The sequence below is a fragment of the Microcaecilia unicolor genome, chromosome 4, assembly GCF_901765095.1.
Source record: "Microcaecilia unicolor chromosome 4, aMicUni1.1, whole genome shotgun sequence".
NCBI classification, from domain to species: Eukaryota; Metazoa; Chordata; class Amphibia; order Gymnophiona; family Siphonopidae; genus Microcaecilia; species Microcaecilia unicolor.
Genome location: NC_044034.1, coordinates 270,818,032 through 270,838,040, shown reverse-complemented (window position 1 = coordinate 270,838,040; position 20,009 = coordinate 270,818,032). Strand labels below are relative to the sequence as shown.

The following is a 20,009-nucleotide window of genomic DNA, read 5'->3' as shown; positions in this document are numbered from 1 at the left end:
ACCCTCCCCTCCAATTTCCGCCGCCCAGCGCCTTCCTCCCTCTGTGTCTGTGGCCTGCGAGTGCAAGGAGGACGTGTGCTGTTTAAAAAGTTTTACCTCCTGCTCAGCCGCCAACACTGAAGTGTAGCAAGTACAGACGCCGCTTCAGACAGGCTGTGGTTTCAGCTGTTCCTCTGGTCCCGCCCTCATTTCCTGTTTGCGGAAACTAAGAGCAATTGCAATTGCCTGTGGTTGGTCCCTTCTCCTTCTGACGTCGCGTTTTTTTCCCTGGCAACTATACAGAGTTCCCTCGAGGGCGGGCAGTGATCAGAAGTGCGATTACGAACCCTACGAACACTACACGGCTTCACTGCCACTGAGTCAGCTTCAGAACGTTGGAGGTGCGAATTATTTTATATATATATATATATATATATATATATATATATATATATATATATATATATATATATATATATATATATATGTGTGTGTGTGTGTGTGTGTGTGTGCGCGCGCATCATAAGACCTAAGAATTAAACACATTTAATATTTCCGTACACAAACATTTCTTGTAACTAAATTTAAAGGTAGAATCAGTTGCGTACAATCAATTATTAGGGCAACAGTCCAGCAGGACCGTGAAATTCTGTTTTGTTATAAACCTCACAGTCAAGCTACAGCAGATATGGTCCCTTTTTGTTTATTAGGGAGGAATGCAACCAGCTGGAAATAAGAAAACTGCATTACAAAAATTAGCATGCCATCAGAAATACAAGAGTTGTAAAGTTTGTAACATGTAAACTCTTTCAGGTGTACTGTGGGCAGCGCCACCGTGGTCCATATCAGCTTCGACCAGGCACCCACTATGGGGTTAAATTAGAGTCCAGATCCTGTGTCACATAGGGGCCTTCCTCAATTCTGTAAGCCTTTAACCCCCTTTTGGTTGGCTCTATGGCAATTCCTAAGCTGTGAAGGAGGTCTCTCCCTAATAGATTACATGGACAGACTTTGGATACAATTACCTGACATGTACTGCGTCTACCACTTTCAGGCTCAAAAACCTCTATTAATTTAGACAGCAGTTCCTTTATTATGCTACCACCTGCATTCTTTACTATAATAGTCTCAGAGGATAAAGGAATTAATTTCGCATCTTCAAATTTTACAACTGTGCATCCAGCCCCTGTATTACACAGGAAAGTAATTTCTTTATTCCCGACCATAAGGGTTATCTGAGGCAAGGTATGACTTTCAAGGCAATTATAACTCTTTCTAGTCCAAAACCAGTCATACAATGACTACAACTTGCATAAACTGTAAAGATTTTTTTGCTTGTTTTTAAAGGCAGACCTTGGGAACATTGGTCTGTAGCCTTGAAAACTAGGAAAAATAATGCTGGCATGAGCCTGTCAGGAAATTATCTAGAGAAGAAACATACCACAGAGAATTCAGAAGAATTAATGGTAAGCTTTGAACCCAATCTAATAGGAAAAATAGTTTAGTTCAAAGGAAAAAAAAATCTTTGTACAATAAAGTTCAGGAACCTCTTAAAAGTTAGTGCTCTGTAAAGAAACTTGTAGACAGAATGTGAAGTATTTAAGCTTAGTAATCATTCCAGTAATATACCCAAAAGAATTAAAGAAAAGAATAAATTGTCAACATGATAGAAATAAGTGGCATGTTTCTTTAACAAATAGATTCAAGAAAAATAAAAAGACATTATCCCAAACATGGTGTCTGTGTGTCTGTCATCACAAATACATTTCAAACATGTTACAGTTCTAGACTGTTAGTTAGCTAGCTGGCCAAAAAGCTCTAGACTGTTAGTTAGCTAGCTGGCCAAAAAGCATATCTAAGAACATTCAGTTCTACTTGTAATGCACAAGGTCAGAGCTGAACTGTTCCTCTTCTTAGAATCTACATTTATTTAGAAATTGTAAGAATGATTAACCCTATATTAACAAAATATTTTCTCTACATTCCCCTTTATCATTTTGGTTGCTCTTCTTTGAACCTTTTCTGATTTCGCTATATCTTTTTTGAGATACAGCGACCAGATTTGACCGCAATACTAAAGGTGAGATCGCAACATGGAGTGATACAGAGGTATTATAATATTCTTGGTCTTATTTTGCATCCCTCTCCTAATAATTCCCAGCATCCTGTTTGCTTTTTTGGTCACCGCCATACACTGGGCAGAAAATTTCTGCATATTGTGTAAAATGACACCTAGATCTTTTTCTTGTTTGCTGACTCCTAAGGTGGACCTTAGTATCGGGTAACTATGATTCGGATTTTCTTCCAAATGTGCATCTGTCCACATTAAATTTCATCTCACATTTGGATGCCCAGTCTTCCAGTTTCCTAAGGTCTTCCTGCAAACGTAATCACCTCACTCTTGTTCCATTTTCCAAATCATTTATAAATATGTTAAATAACACCGGTTCCAGTAGAGATCCCTGCAGCACTCCACTATTCACCCTCCTTGGCCATTTAACCCTACCCTCTGCTTCCTGTCCAATAACAAATTCCTAATCCACAGAAGGACAGTGCTTCCAAACCCATGACACTTAAATTTTCTCAGGAGTCTCATGAGGAACTTTGTCAAAAACTTTTGTGAAAATATAGATACACTACATCAACTAGCTCACCTTTATCCACATGTTTATTTACAACTTCAAAGAAATGGTGTCACAATAAACCATGTTTGCCTACGTGTTCCATAATTTTATTTTTTATAAAAATAGTTTCCATTATTTTCTCCAGCACTGAAATCAGGCTTACTGGTGTGTAATTTCTCAGATCATCCCTGGAACCCTTTTGAAAACTCAGCATTACCCTCCAATCTTCAGGTACTATGGAAGATTTTAACAATAGGCTACAGATCACTAACATATCAGCAATGTCATGTCTGAGTTCTTTCAGTACCCTGGGATGTATGCCATCCAGTCCAGGTGATTTATCACTCTAACTTGTCAACTTGGTTCAGCGCAACTTCCAGATTCACTGAGATTTCTTTCAGTTACTCCGCATCGTAGCGCATGAAAAACCATTTCTGCTACAGCGTTACGTCTGATTTTTTTTCTCTGAAAAAGTTGTTTAAAATTTTCTGTCTTATTTATAAAACATCGTACGGTTTGGTTTCACTTTATTTTTTGGATCACTTTGTATTTTGTAAAAAAAAAACTAGAGTCACTAAAACATGGGCTTTATTTACATATCCTCCTCTAAAGAATTTCGAAAGAACTAGAATATTGGATGCTTTTTTACCTTATCAAGCAGATCAGTTGGATAAAGATATTCTAGCTATAACAACTTCTGAGACAAAATATAACCAGTTTCGTAAGAAAATTAAAACTTATTTAGAAAATTTGTTTTGAACTGTAATGATTAGATAGATGGGGTTTTTTTCTTAATTTTGTACTTCCTGGAGATATCCAGTTTCTTTATAATTGTGATCGGCATTGAACCGTAGGGTATATGGCGGAATATAAGTTCATTGTTATTATTACCTCTTACATCTTCTTCCGTAAAGATCGAAGCAAAAAATTCACTCTCTCTCTCCACTATGGCCTTGTCCTTCCTGACTGCCCCTTTTGCTCCTTCATGATTTAACGGTCCCATGGATTCCCTCACAGGCTTTCTGCTTCTGATGTACCTGAAAAAAGCGTTACTATGAGTTTTTGTCTCCACTGAAAAGTTTTTCTTTATATTCTCTTTTAGCTTTCATTATCAGTGCTTTGCATCTAGCTTGACACTGTTTATGTTGCTTCTTATTTTCTTCATTTGGATCCTTTTTCCATTCTTTGAAGGATGCTCTTTTGACTCTAATAGCCTCTCTCACTTTACCTTTTAACCACACTGGCTGTCATTTGCTCTTCTTTATATCTTTGTTAATATGTGGAATACATCTGGTCTGAGCTTCCACAATAGGATTTTTTTTTTTAAACAACATCCACACCTGATTTAAAGTCCTAACCTTTGTGGCTGACCCTTTCAGCTTCTTTTTAACTATTCTCCTCATTTTGTCATGGTCACCTTTTTGAAAATTAAATGCTGCTACAGTAGTTTTACTTTAGTGACTTTACTCCAGATATCAGTTCAAATTTGATCATGTTATGATCACTGTTTCCCAGTGGATCCAACACTTATCTCTGCATTCCACTAAGGACTAGATCTAAAATAACTCCCCCTCTTGTCGGTTCTTTGACCAGTTGCTCCAAGAAGCAGTCATTTATTAAAACATCTAAGAATTTTATCTCCCTAGCACTCCCTGATATAGCATTTATCCTGTCAATACTGGGGAAATTGAAATCATGCATTATTATAATGTTGCCCAATTTGCTTTCCCAATTTCTATAAACATTTGTTCATCTGTCTGTCCATTCTGTCCTGGCAGACGGTGGTACAGCTCTACCAGTATACTCTTTCCATTCACACATGGAATTTCTATCCACAAGGATTCCACGCTGCTCTCTGTTTCATGTAGAATATTAATTTTGTTTGACTCAATGCCCTCTAACATATAGCGAAACACCCCCTCTAATTTGATCCACTCTATCAATGCGATATAATTTGTATCCTGATAAACACAGTGTCCCATTGATTGTCCTCCTTCCACCAGGTCTCTATTATATCTACCTTCAATGCTCCCATCTTATTTTTAAGGCTTCTAATATTTGTATATAGACACTTCAGGTTGTGTTTTTTCCTAGTATCTACAAGTTGCTTTGAAGTTGATGGGGATAATCTGCATCCTTTACTCTGTTCTCCCATTAAACACTCCTGGCTTTATTTCAAAGCACCAGCAGCTTGGATCCATCCAGGTTAAGGTTAAATACCATCCTTTCAGAAAAGGCTCACCCTTCCCTAGAATGTTGTCCAGTTCCTAACAAAACTAAATCCTTTATCCTTGCACCAACCTGTCAACCACACATTGAGTCCTGCGCTACCCTGGAGGATCTGGATTTCAACTTTCTACCTAAGAGCCTAAATTTGGCTTCTAGAACCGCCCTCCCACATTTTCCTATGTCATTGCTACCACATGTACCAAGACAGCCTGCTCCTCCCCAGCACTATCTAAAATCTTACCTAGGTGATGCGCAAGGTCCTCCGCCTTCAAACCAGGCAGCCAAGTGACGGGGCAATCCTCATGCCCACCAGCCACCCAGCTATCTCCATGCCTAATGATCGAATCATCAACTACAATAGCTGTCCTAATACTTTCCTCTTGGGCCGAAGCTCCTGGAGGCACATCCTCAGTACGAGAGGATATTGCATCACTTCCTAACTCACTGGGGTGAAGCTTGGAGACCTCCCTCCTCCAGGGCAGCACAGGGGCTGCCAGACTAGAAGTGGGACTTCTCTACAACATCCAAGCCCCTCCAAGTCTGCTACTGTAGCCTCAAGAGAACGGATTCATTCTCTGAGAGCTAGGAGCTCCTTGCATCAAGTACACACATATAACCTCTCACCAACTGGGAGATAATCATGTCGGTTCAAGGCTCCCTGAGGGCCAATAAATTCAATCCTCAATTATCCCCAAGGAATCCTAAAAAACATATTCAGGCACTAGACCATAATGAAGGATTCTAGCTACAGTCTTCCGGAGTGGGTCTGGACTGGTTGAGTAGGACTCAAGGAAAGGAAATTAGGAGATACGAACAAATTTCACTTTCCTCATCATCCTGCTAGAGCAGCTCAGACAAGTGGGACATACCAAAGCGCTGAAGACCAAACCTCCACAAACACTGCCCTCTCACGGTAGATATATCTGGCCCTGGGCATCTGCACTGCAATGAGAGCACGACAACCCTCAAAGGATCCAGAGCCCATAGCCTCATGAAACACTGTACTGACACCTCCAGAGGTAGAACACTCTCCAAATGAGTTGGTCTAGAAAGCCAAACACTCTAATCAGTCCAGCAAGACTGCTGAGAAAGGAAGCAAGGAGAGAAAAGCCACATTGGGATGAGACATACCACATATAGGTTAGAACTGGCCCCGAACAGGACGCTCACAGGAAGGAGAAAATAAACTACAAGGATCCCTGGTCTGACTAAAATTGGACCTAGCAACCATCTGAGGAAATGCATGTTGCTGCCATTCAGCCCTACTGACTATGGGAGGAACTGTAGGAGTCCACAGTGTCCAGCAATGAATCTTCCCTAAAGATGAGCATAGGGAGAGGACAGAAGAATTGAGCCAGGTATGGGAAGTGTAACCACTCCAGCCCAACCTATCGAGCTAACAAACTTTGAGCAGAAGGCGTCCCCCTGGATGCCAGAACTATGTGGAACAATCCATCTGGAAATAACTCTCAATGACAAGGGCTCTGGGGCAACTGCAGACCTCAAAAAGAACTTGAACCACACCAATATTTTATTTAGTGAACAAGATGTGTCCTAAGAAGGAATTTATGATAGACATGAACCCATGTTAACTGGCCCTCCAATATTTGGGTACAATCTCACAGCCCTGTAATAAATGTCTATGGGAAAACCCCAACCTGAACACTCAAGCAGATGAGCCCATACTGAGTGCCTGCAGACTGGTAAATATACCTTCCCCTAGACCTAGAATTTATGAGAGACAGGGGAGGCCACTCTCACTAGGGCATTCCTGACTAGGGAATGCAGGCTTCCAACTAAGGGACCTGTGAGATTTCTGCCCAAGACCCCTACAGCAAACTCACTTAGAAACACCCCAGGTTTCTTCCCAACTCCCTGATTTGGACAGCAAAGAGCTTTATAGATAATGGCAAGGCGGAACCTGCCCCTCAAGGCCAGAGCCCAGTTGAACTGCTGAGAGTACCATCAAGACTCCTCTGCTCCCCAAGCAACCATGAATTATAGGCTGCATAGTGCAAGAAGGTGGTGATCTACTGAAGGATCCCTGTCCTGGGCAATTTGGAGATTCCAAACTGATCAACTTGCAAACAGCTGCCAAGGCCGAAACCAAAGCAAGTTATAAACCACGTAATACACCAACAGCAGTGACAGCCAGACAAGCATCTCTCTGTGAATCCCACAGGCCAGGAAGGACCCAAAATTAATCACAGCAGCCAGTGGGAACTCCAAACGTAACCAAAGGGTGTACCACTTGAAACAGCATGCCCAAGGAGGGCTGGAAATCTCTAGCACCTATTGAACAGAGACTCCAGGGGGGAAAAAACCAAAACACAAGCCCTCCAGGTGCAGAAGGACTCCAGGGAGGTTCTAGAGATGAAACTCTCCAGTCTGAACTGCAGAACTGGAAGGTCAATACAGAACAGGCACTGCAAATTACAGGTCCTGCACTGATCCCTGCAGAATGTACTGGGCTCCTAATGTCTTTAGGATCAGGAATTAACTAAGCTATCTGTGGACTTCACTGCTGGGAAAAACAGTAGAAACTGTTATAAAGAATAAAATTATGGAACATGTAGATAAACATGGTTTAATGGGTTCAAGTCAGCATGGAGTCAGCCAAAGAAAGTCTTGCCTCACCAGTTTCATTAATTTCTTTGAAGGCATAAATAAACATATGGATAAAGGTGAGCCAGTTGATGTAGTGTATCCCTGTCCTGGAAAGGGGGGGAGGAGGTATCTCGGCACTAGATTAAGCGATGGGAGCAAAGCATGAGCTTACAGAAGCTGGTCCCTTTACACTCCCCTGGTTGCCAAAGGACTAGGAGGGAACAGAACCTCCAGCACTTTAGAGAAGCCATCTGGGAGGCCCTGAGAGCTCCCCCCCGCCCCCCCCCCCCCCCCCCCCCGCGAGGCTCACCACCTTTGTGCCACTGTTGGTATAGTATCACTGAAGAATCATCCTCTCCACAAGAGGGCAAAGTAACCAGTTGGCATGCACTCCACCAAAGCCAACTGAATACCCCAGCCTGCAGAAACAACCTGCTTGGAAGCAGGAAGAGTCATCCCTGGAAAGAAGGTCACCCAGAGGGATGAAACATCTTGACCAAGGTGTACACAAGGCTCAACTCATCTACAGATCACCAGGAGTCAACTAAGAACCATCCCCACCTAAGCAAGTAATTCACTTTGCTTACCAACACTAGCACAGCCAACTACTGAAGGCAATAATGGGACCCTTGTGCTGAGGAAGATAACTGGCAATTTGTGGAATGAGAACCACTCAGTGCGAGCCTTCCTTCTAAGAAGTAGGCTCCAGTCATACAACGGTGTTTTTTTTCCAATTGAAACTACTGAGATACTTTCATTTATAATTCTTGAGAAATTTCTGCATTGAAGACTCCCCATCAAACCCAAACTGTAAATATCTCAACTATTTTTGCTCCAATAGTTTTATTTTAAAACTCATAATGGCTAAACTTAAATGCATCAACTCTGCAACACAACATAACCTTAGATCGTATTGGACATTATATATTCCTTATTATCGTTGACCCTTATTGTACCTTATACCCTAACCTTACCTGACCCCTATTTCAATCTATATTTGTTTACACTACCGGACTTGGCGTTCGCCTTTACAGTATTTTGCAAGCCACATTGAGCCTGCTAATGGGTGGGAAAATGTGGGATACAAATGTTACAAATAAACACTTCAGAATAGTTACTTATTTAAAAAGAATCTACTAATTATTACAATACCTTGTTCATTCTCTATAGGAGGAAGTTTAGTTAATTTCCCATACTTGTCTCCAATAGACTTGACATCAAAATAAACATTGCCTAGAAAAAAAAAAAGAAAGAGTACATTTTAAAAAATGCACACACACCACTTTTAGTTACCAAAGCACAGTGGACTGCATTAATATTTCTGTTCCATGAGTATATTTTCTTTAAAGACAAGATGTTCATATGGCCCAATAAATAGGCTTGCTAAAACCACAGTATCTTATAGAAATCTTCAATGCCCTTGTATGTTTTTCACATTTTGCTGTTTAAAAAAATTGTAATTCATAATGCATTAAAGTAAGAGCTGATTTCACCGTCTCCACAACACTCTTACAATTTCAACATCAAAGAACAAGTATCGAAATATTCAAAAATTATTAAGAATCAGTAACCAAAATGTCTTCATTGCATAAGTCTTCACAACCTTTGTCATAGCTAACCCAGATTAGATCAGTTTCCAAAATCTGTGTAATAAAGCATATGAAAACATAAGGAAAGAAAGATCTAGTGAAGCCTGAACAATGGTCTAGAGTTAATGCAAAAAAATACAGGTTCGTGTATTTGAGCTATAAAACCTTAGGGCAGGCTTGGGCAACCAGGGTCCTTGAGGGCCTCAACCCAGTCAGGTTTTCAAGATTTCTAACACAAATATTGTAACATACTCCCCCCACTGATCCAAAAATGACATCAGGGTTCCTCCAGACACTCCTCCTTCTATCCCAGGTCTCCATGTGGAAGAAATGTTCCCAGCTCCTTCTCTCTAGGAGATGGCTGTCCAACTCCTTTTCCTTCCAACAGGAGGTGCTATGAAGTTGGGAACCTTTTCCCCAGAAAAAAAGAAGTCTCCAGAGAAATAGTCCACCGACCACAAGGCCTTCTTTTCCCTCCCATAGTCAAGCTAGACAGTCCCTTTTTCCATTAGGATGATTGGTTCCCTAAACAATCTTTTGGTCCTCTTTTCTGGTCAATGATAAAAGGGTTCTTACTTTTCTAGTTCATTTCCTTTCCTTCTCCCCATGAAAGAAAAGAAAACAGCCATGCCCTTCATTAAAGATTGGGGGGGAAAAAACATGTGCAACAGGTTCCTACATTCACTTCCTTCCTCTCCCACCAAGGTCAGTCTAACTTTCCACACCTGATTCCTTGCAGGTTTTTAGTCATTCAGCAGTTTTGGACAGAAAAAAAAAATGAAACTCTTCTTGTGCTTTTCCCCAACATATTCACAATAGACCAGAGATTTTCAGTAACAAACAAACAAAAAAAAAACCCCCACACATTAGATAGCAAGCCTTCTCAGTCTTTTTAATCTTAACAAAAATGTTCACAAGAAAAAGTTTGACCCTTTCCCCTAATAAGCCTAGGGCTCAAATGCTGGCAGACCCAAAACCCTTTACTCACAACCCAGATGGCTTATGCTGCATTTATTTACTTATTTAGATTTTGCTCACACCTTTTTCAGTAGTAGCTCAAGGTGAATTACATTCAGGTACACTGGATATTTCTCTGTCCCAGGAGGGCTCACAATCTAAGTTTGTACCTGAGGCAATGGAGGGTTAAGTGACTTGCCCAAGATCACAAGGAGCAGCAGCAGGATTTGGCCACCTCCGGATTGCAAGACCGGTGCTCTAACCACTAGGCCACTCCTTCATAGGTTATGCACTCATGCCCAGATGATCGAAAGCCCTGAGCTGTTCCAAACAGCGCTTTAAAAACAGCACTGGAACAGCGCAGGGCTTTACGCCCCTATGATCAGAGATAATAGCATGCAAATTTATGTGCGCTATTATCTCTGATCATAGGAGCATGCACTCAGGAACAATCCTCCTGCACTTGTTTGACAGGTCTGGGCTGTCAAAAGCCCAGACCTGTCAAACACAGATCTGGAGGTCCATGGGACCACCAGACCCCAAACAGCATGGCCCTGGTGGCCTAGTGCCCCCAACGAACACCCACTTCCTTATATGGTGTCAAGTCCTGCCCATCGCATCCCAGGATGCACTGGGCAGGGCCGGACATTACCATTTTTGAGGTGGCGGAAGAGGAGGGAGTCTACCTCCCTCTTCCAACAAAGGTAGGAGGTGGGGAAGAGGGCCACTAGACCACCAAGTCAGGGGGGGGGCTTGATTTGCAGACCACTGTGTCACCCAGCCTTTTCTTGGGGGGATGCTAGGGGGGTTATGGGGACTGGAGACCCACCAGATCTCCAGTCCCCCCCCCCCCACTCTGAACTTGTGCCAAGGGGGTAGGGGGGACTGGAGGTCTGCCGGACATCCAGTCCGTGTTGCTGGGGGGGGGGTTCCTGCTCCTGTGGGGAGGGGGCTGTATTGGGGGGGCGATGTGCGGCCTGCTAACATGCAAATGAATGCTGGATAGGGCTCACCATTCCTCCCCAATGGTCTGCAAACCCTAACACCAGCTCGCTGGCGTAGGGTTTGCCACAGACAGTGCGCCAATGTTTGGCGTGCTGCTCGCTGATCATTGGGGAGGACTACGTTTAGCATGCATTTGCATGCTACTTGCGCTAAGAGCCCTGTTTTGCATGCTAGTTGTGTTCAGAGCCCACAAGTGCGTTGTTTCACGCACTCGGGGGCTCTGAACATGGGGCGGTAACAAACGCAGGCGCTAATATGGCACTAATAGCCTCTAGTGCCTGCATTTGCCTCTGATCATTTGCCTCTGATCATCGGCCCATCAGTTCCTTTCTTTGAAGCATTGCTTACCACTACCTTTATAGGTAATTAAATGTATTGAACCTCCCCCTCTCCTCCTCTGGGGCTTGGGCACCTGGTACACCTTCCTCATAGCCTTGACCATCCTCTGCTCTGGGATACTCCTCAACCTCCATGGGCTCTCTCATTCCTTCACCCTCCCCTGCTTCAATGTGAGCTTTTATATACCCTCGCTCCTCCCCAGGAAGCCACTCCCCCACCGGGGTTTTTCAAGATTATTCTTCCCCATTTTTTCATTCCACCCTCCTCTCAGCTTCAGTGAATCCCAGTACCCTCTACTGGGGGAAGCCTTAATTGCACTGAATTTTCTATGCTTACCTTTCTCCCCTGAAATAAGAGGGAAAGGGGGTGGGCCTAGGAAGGTTTCTCCTTTTATTCCAGTTTCCCTCTTACAATATACACGAGATTGATTTGTATGTACTGCTTCCACTATATGCAAACAGATGTTTTATTAAAATTTGATATACTGCTCAACTTCAACAGATCTAAACGGTTTACAATAAACAAATACAATACATATTCATTGTGGAAATCTTGAAAACCCAAATTGCCCACCCCTGCCCTAGGGGGTAGTACGGTACATTATAGGGGGTGAAATTCTATGTACAAAACAGCAGGGTCTGGGGCTGATGGTATCTGATTATCTTAAGGTGGTTAAACAGGTAATTAAGTTTATAGCAAAAGCCAAAAGCATGTTTGAGTAGATTAATTAAGAGATAAATGGTCAGCAGGAAAAAAGGAGGCAACGCTACTTCTGAACAAGTCTCTGATGACACCTTATTGGAGTACTGTGTGCAATTCTGGAGACCACACCTTTGAAAAAGATATAAAAGAGATAAAGCTAGTCTTAGTCATAAAGCATATAGGGGTAGATTTAAAGATATAGAAATGTATAAAGAAAGGTGGGAAAGGGGAGATAAGAGACATTTAAATACCTTCAAGGTAGAAATACATGGGAGTCAGGCCTTTTTCAATGGTAAGGAGGCTCTGGAGTGAAGGGTCATAGGATTAGAGAGGACTCAGAATTTAAAGAAATATTTTTTTACATAAAGGGTAGTGAGTGCATGGAACAGCCTCATATTGAAGGTTAACTAGGATGTTATCAGAATGTAATAAAGCATGGGAATACTGCCAAGAATATCACAGAAGCAAGGCATTACAGATACTGGGCTGCTTGTTGGATGGGCAAAATAGAAGCCAAATTGTCCGTCTTTGCTGTCATTTTCTATGTTTATATGTAAAACCCATAATAGGTTATGAGTAAATTTCCGTGTTTTTCAATATTTCTTGGGGCACTAAAATGGAAATAACTTAGAAAGGTACTACACTTCAATCAGGCCATCCCTCTAAACTGAGTACAAAGCTGTAAAATGATGTGAAGACTTTTGCAAGGAACTGTATATATATATAGTATATAAATGCATTTTTCTTATCTAAATGTTTGCAGTAAAATAATTTACCTTTCAGAATAAAACATTTTTTAAAATAATAGGACATTATAGAGTTTTATAATGGAAACATTACCCTTTTACTTCTCCTTGGACATGTTTTTAGAAACAGGTGTAAAGGGCTTTAGTACTGTAGTAAGAAATGAGATTCAAGTAGCACCAGAATGCTGCTTCAACTCTAAAGAAGAAAGTGCATGCACACTATGCTGTTACATTTGCTTCCATCACAACATACATCTATATACCAGCAAATATCCACAACATAAATCTGAACACACATGGGGCTCTCTATGTCCTCCTCCAGGTCTGATGGCGCCATTATCCATGCAACAAAACTGAAGCTGTCTGGTGGATATGCTGATCTTCTTCAAATATGCCCTCCAAGTTTTTTTAATTTTAGGAAAATATCCTCTTTCTGTGCCTATGACCAACATGTCTCTAACCTATTAGTCAGTCTGGACACATGGGGGTGCTAAAGAAAGAGAAAGGCATTACTGATCTCTCTGTTTCCTTGCTGGTTTAAAGGAATTTTGTTTGTGCAGAACAACTTTAAGCATATGTCATGCAAAGACCTTTGACATGTATCTCAGAAGCCAGCCAAAGTTGAGGAGAGATATCTGCACTTCTGGTAAGATTTATGACCCGCCCCCACTCACAGCTAAGTTTAACTTATCATACATCCGGATTATCCCGGACATGTACTCCTTTTCAGGGGGCTGTCGAGGGGTCCAGATGGGTTTTATTTTCAGCCAGCCCGTTTGTCCGAGTTTCTGGGTGGGCTGGCAGGTTGGTGGGTGTGCAGACGGACGGTCTTGCCTTCTCCACTCGCCCACTGCCTACCATAGCGCATCATCCTGGTGGTCTAGTGGCCTCTTAGGGGCAGAAAAGAACTCCACTCTTTACTGCCTGCTGACACTGACCTCCCTGCTACTGCTGCTTCTTGAAAATGGCTGCCGAGACTTCAAGCGGAGGCCTTGCGAGATATCGTGCGAGGCCACTGCTTGAAGTCTCGGCAGCCATTTTCAAGCGGCAGCAGCGGGGAGATCAGTGTAGCAGGCGGTAAAGAGTGGGTTTCTTTCCTGCCCTGAAGAGACCACTAGACCACCAGGGCTGCAAGGTAGGCCCAGGAGGGGTGGGAGAGAAGGGGGGCAAGCTGCTCATGGATGATGAGAAGGGGGCAAATGCTCATGGATGGGAGAGGAGAGGGGGATATGCTGTACATGGCGGGGAGGGAAGGAAAAAAGGGGAAATGCAAAACATTAATAAAAGGGGATGGAGAGGAGAGGGGGACATGCTGCTCATCAATGGAGGGGGTAAGAAAAAGGGGACATGCTACTCATGGATGTTTGCTTTTTTTGGATACGTACATTTTCTAATTTTGTATTTAGACTACGGAAGAAATGCATTTCTGTTACTTTTACCAGTTTTTCACTGTTTATAGAATCCGGCTTTCTTGGAGGATAAAGGTGACTGTGCACCTGGGGCTGGGCCAAGGACGGGATAGGGCAGCATTTTATTTTTTGTATCCTTTTTTTTTGTCTCCACAAATATAGTAACCCTACTCACAGCAGCACCAGCAGTAACTTCTCCTTCTAGCAGCAGCAGGAGAGACCTTCCCAGAATGACATATCCTGCTACTGCTGAAGAAAAGGCCGCTCAGTGGGAGATTTTGGTTCCTTGTCAGGAGATGAAGTCTGCTGTAAGTCGGTCACCATTTAATGTGTGTTTATTAACTAAAAAACACTTACACATCTGATATGATTAAATATTTTCCTTAGAAAAGATAGTAACCATTTTTATTTTTTGTGTCCTCTTTTTTTGTCTCTGCAACTATGGTAACCCTATGCCTAAACCACCTTCTAGCTAGTGCAGTCACCAAAGTCACACAGATTAAAGGGCCATGGATTTGATATACCACCTTTCAGTGGTACAACCGAAGCAGTTTACATTTATTATTATATGAAGGTACTTTCTTTGTCCCTACTGGGCTCACAATCTAAGGGCCCTGTTTACTAAGATGTGCTAGTATTTTTAGTGTGCGTTAAACATAGAGACACCCATATATTCCTATGGGTGTCTTTAGCATTTAGAATGCGCTGTTTTGCGTACTCTAAAAATGCTAGCATGCCCTTAGCGCTGCTTAGTAAACAGGGCCCTAAGTTTTTGTACCCGAGGCAATGGAGAGTTGGGTGACTTGCCCAGGATCACAGGGACCCATAGTGGGAATTGAACCCAGTCCACAGGTTCTCAGCCCACTGTACATTAGGCTACTCCTCCACTCCACCAACAGACAGAGCCCCACTGCCTATCCCTAAGTATATTGTACATATATATTTATACATGTGTCTTCTCCCTTTGGGCTTTTCTGTTTACTTCTATTTCCAAGCTCAGCACAAAATCAATGGAAAGCCTCCAGTATTTTTCTCCTCTTATCACACATTGCCTCTGACACATCAAGCAAGTGCTGCACTAAAATCCTGGCCGAACAGCAAGAATCAGCTCTATCAAATGCTTTTTCCAGTGGTGTGCTTTGGCCATCTTGCAATGTCACTACAGGATGAACACAATGTATGAATCACTTAGGGTTTTTTTCTTCTCTTAGACAGTCTGAATTTTGTAGTTCCTTTTCCTTACTTTGATATATGTACTGTTTGTTTTGTAAACCGCTGTGAACTACCAGTTAGGTTTGGTAGTAAATCAAGCACTAAATAATAATAAACTAGGCAATCATGTAGAGTGGCACAATTTTTGGGAACAGCACCAAAAGGTTTATTAGGCATGAGCACAGAGGGCTCTGTCCTAATAGCTAGAGCCCCAAATCTCAGGCAGCAAAAAACAAACAAAAAAAAAACAGCCCTTTGCTTTGTTCCAGCCCTTTCCATCCCATGGAGTGGCCTAATTGTCAGTGCAATATTTTGAGAACCCAGGGTTCTATTCCCACTGTAGCTCCTTGTGATGCTGGGTAAGTCACCTGACCCTCCACTGCCCCAAGTATAAATACTTCTATATAATATGTAAACTGCTTTGATTGTAACCACAGAGGCAGTATATCAAATCCCACCCCCTTTCCCATGTAGTGTGCAGAGAAGGGTGAAGCTGGAATAAACAAAGCACTTGCTTTAATGACAGATCCAGCCCTTACTTCTTGTTAGTTCCCCACCTCTTCTGCCCACAAGAACTGAAAAGACAAGAATGAGGATGAATGGAATGGACAGAGCAAAGAGTTTAGTTTTTGTCTGCCTATTTCCAATTTGTAGTCACTTATTCACTATTTGGTGAGGGCCTTTGTTCTGTGTGTGACTGAGGTAAGTATTCTGCTAACGTGTAAAATCTGTAGTAATCAAGCTTATTCTGTTTTCCAAAATTAGAACATAACCTAAGAATGCAAGAAAAGCCACGCTGAGTTAGACCAAGGTCCATCAAGCCCAGCATCCTGTTTCTGGCAGTGGACAATCCAGCAATCAAAGAACAGAATGGATCACAGTCAACGTTCAGAAACCACAAAACTTTATTAAAAATAACCCAACGTGACTGTGTTTTGCCTCCCAAGAGGCTGTGTCAGGGGATTTACTTTACACTGAAAGAAACACATAAAGTCAAAAATAACTATTATGAATCATAAAAAATTCTCTCTCATATTAATATCACAAGTTAGTTACTATTAAAGACATGTATCATTTTAATATCCAGATAATAAAACATACTGGTATTAGTACAACTCAAAAACAATTTTAAAAACTTTCAAACAGATTTAAAAATGGACAGCTTTAAAAGGGGCACATACACCTAGCAGTTGTTAGCATCTAGCAGCACTGAATTGCTCTCTAAAAAAACAGAAAAGCACATAAAAAACACTATCATAACTAACCAAAATTCTTGTCCAAAGTGAACAGTAATCAAAAATACCAAGACTAAAATAACCTAACTTACCAGTTGCTGCACATATTCTTGATGGAGTTTCACGAACCAAAGCTAAAGGTCAAAGGGCTATTCATTAACTTTTCTGTCTTAATCATAGTCAATTAAAACCAAAATCTCCAAAACATCTATTGACATCAATTTATACATCATTAACTACTATCCACATAATTACAAAATTAAAAGGTTAAATATTTACAATATATACCATTCATATTGCTTACTTATTCCAAACATTTCAAACCAGGTGGGGAGGGGGGAAAGATTTTAAAACCTCAAAGTAATCAATGGACCATATCCTTTAACCTCCCCCCACCACTCATTTATCAAAAGGCAGTCTTATGCTGGTATAGAAATAGAAAACACTAAAGAAAACTTTAAGAGAGGCATATACCTACTAGGGTCCCTATGGGCATATACATTTTGCAACACTTAGCATCTAGCAGCACTGAATTGCTCTCTAAAAAACAGAAAAGCACATAAAAATACTATCATAACTAACCAAAATTCTTGTCCAGAGTTAATAGTAATCAAGAATACCAGAACTGAAATAACCTAATTTACCAGCTGCTTCACAAATTCTTGATAATCAGAGTTTCAAAAACAAACATTCTCCTCATTCTTGCACATTTTATCATTCAAACTTGTTGCTAGCAAGCTTATGTAACATGTAACTAAAGGTCATTAACTTTTGTTTCATAGTCAAATAAAACCAAAACTCCCAAAACACCCATTGTCATCAATTTATACATCAATGACTACTATCCACATAAATACAAATTAAAAGGTTATAGTATTACAATATCTATCATTCATATTACTTACTTATTCCAAATAGATCAATCAGGCTGGGGGAGGGGGAAAATGGGGGTGGGTGATTTTGAAACCTGAAAATGATCAGCGGACCATATTCCTTAACTTCTCCTCATCTAGCTTGTGAAACCTCCAACAACGATACCTGCGCCACCATGGAGGGCAAACTTCCTGATTCACATGGAACAGAGACACCATCTCTGGAAGAAAAGATAGTACCGTGCGCAAGGACACGGAATCCCCTGAGAAGGAGAGTTAGGGATCTGACAACAGGGCCTGTAACTCAGAAACCCTCTTAGCAGAGGTGATGGCCACCAAAAACACTGTCTTGAGGGTTGGGTCCTTGCTGGAAGCCAAGCACAGGAGATAAAATGGAGCCTAGGACAGCGCCCAGGGGACCAGACTGAGGTCCCAATAAAGAAAGGAGGGGGGCATAGATGTACCACCCCCTTCAGAAACTGAGCTACCTCTCTAAGCAAAGCCAGAGAGATGCCCTTTCCCTTCTCCCAAAAGCTGGAGAACACAGCCACCTGGATCCTCAGGGAGCTCAAGGCCCCTGGTTCCAGGTCCTGCTGCAGAAAACCCAAAACATTGGGAACCTGAGTCCTCCAGGGAGATGGGGACCGTACCCCACAACAGGATTCAAAGACATGCCAGATCTTGATATAAGCCAGGAATGTAGAGGACTTTCTGGAGCAAAACTGGTAGAAAGCACTATGGAAGAAAACCCACACTTCTCTAATCACCTCTCAAAAGCCAAACCATAAGCCAAAAGGGGTCCAGGATCTTCCATATCTACCAGTCCTCGCTGGAGCAGACCCCAACCCCTAGGTAACGGAAGCAGATCCTCCACCAACAGACACTGGAGATCCACACGCCAAGGTCTGCAAGGCCAATCTGATGCAAAACCAAATAAGGATGATGTGCAACTGTGGGAACAAGTGACCAATGAGAGGCCATAGAGAAAGACGTGGCAGGGGGTCTGCTACCAGCCAAGGCTGTATCAGAGCATCTATGCTGTGAGAGTCCGGGTACCTCCGGCGACTGAAAAGCACTCCACCTTCGCACTGGCTCTGGAGCCCATGAGCTGCAAGTAATCCCAAAACTGTTTGAGAGGTCATGATGGCATCCGGAACCAGATGGGCAAACTCCATAGAGTATTCTCTCTCAACTACCTTCAGAACTCCCTAATCTGAGGTGATGCAGACCCACTTATTGCAGAAGAGAGACAGTCTGACTCCCACCAGAAATGAGTGGCACCCTCTTTGGGCAGGGGCCAAATGAGGCCAAGGATCGCTGCGCACCCCTGTGCAGCTCAGAGCAACGGAGAGACACACCTCCTCTATATCCTTCACCAACTTCTCCAAGTCATCACCAAAGAACAAGCAACCTGTAAGGACAGCTGACTCAAAAGCTTCTTGGAAGCCATACCCACACAACCAACAGCAACCCCCAACGCCACCACAGAGAGGGAAGCCAGACTGACCCTAGCATATAGAACATCCATCCATAAAGGCCATCCCAGACTCCAGACGAGAAACCTTCGAGAACTCCAGGCAACCGCTTGAAACAACACAGCATGGAGCTATCTAACTGCCACAACTAGCAGCCTGAATGTTGGATCCCCCACTGATAAGGTCAGGTAGAGCTGCTGTTCCACATTCTTTTCATGGAGCTCCCTGAGTGCCGAGCCCTCTTAGACAGCTACAGTGGTCACCTGCATTAACTGCCATAACCAGGGTGTCCACCCTCAGAAAGACCCAACATTTCTCAACCTTCTGAGCAAAGGCAGAGAGATGAGCAAAAGCCCCGGTGATCCCAAGGGGACCATCCAGGAACTCCCACTCCGTCCTAATCAAGCAGATGAGGACCTTATGCAGGGCCACCAAGGACATAGCTGGGCCTGGGGCAAAACCGGACCGCCGCAAGTCACTCCCCCCCCCCCCCCCGGCCATTCACACTGCTGCTTCTGCCCATCCCTTACCTTTCTGTCTTTGCCTCCAAAGGGAGGGGGGCCGGGCCCAGCACCAGCAAGCTGCTTCCTGCGTGCCTACTCCCATGGTCTGTTCTCTCCTGCTCCTGTCCATGCCGGGAGTCAGGACCCGGATGACTGCATTAATGCGATATCATGCTAATACAATCATCTGGGTCCTGGGTGGCAAAAAGGAACAGGGGCGCACAGACCTGGAAGCAGGCAGCAAGAAGCAGCTTGCCAGCACCAGGCCCCCCCTTTGGAGGCCTGTCCTGGAGATTTTTGCCCCCCCCCCCCCACCTCAGCAGCCCTGACCTTATGAATGAAAAACGGGCCCCGAGGGACCCGCTGAGGAAAGCTTAAGCACAGCCAAGGCCTCCACGATCTAGAGATGGGAGTAACTAGTGTAATTAAATTCGGAGATGACACAAAATTATTCAGGGTCATCAAGACACAGGAGGAGTGTGAAAGATTACAGGAGGACTTCGCGAGACTGGGGGATTGGGCGTGC

The 20,009-nt window shown here is 42.9% G+C and overlaps 1 protein-coding gene across 5 annotated transcripts in view; it reads right to left on the bottom strand.

Moving 5' to 3' along the window:
* Positions 1 to 20,009, bottom strand: part of CARS2 (cysteinyl-tRNA synthetase 2, mitochondrial) — a 263,903-nt gene that overhangs the window by 107,370 nt on the left and 136,524 nt on the right. For all 5 annotated transcript variants that reach the window (XM_030201547.1, XM_030201546.1, XM_030201544.1 and 2 more), the window contains one exon: positions 8,592 to 8,672. In XM_030201547.1, the coding sequence (XP_030057407.1) occupies positions 8,592 to 8,672 (81 nt within the window). The remainder of the gene's footprint in view (positions 1 to 8,591; positions 8,673 to 20,009) is intronic.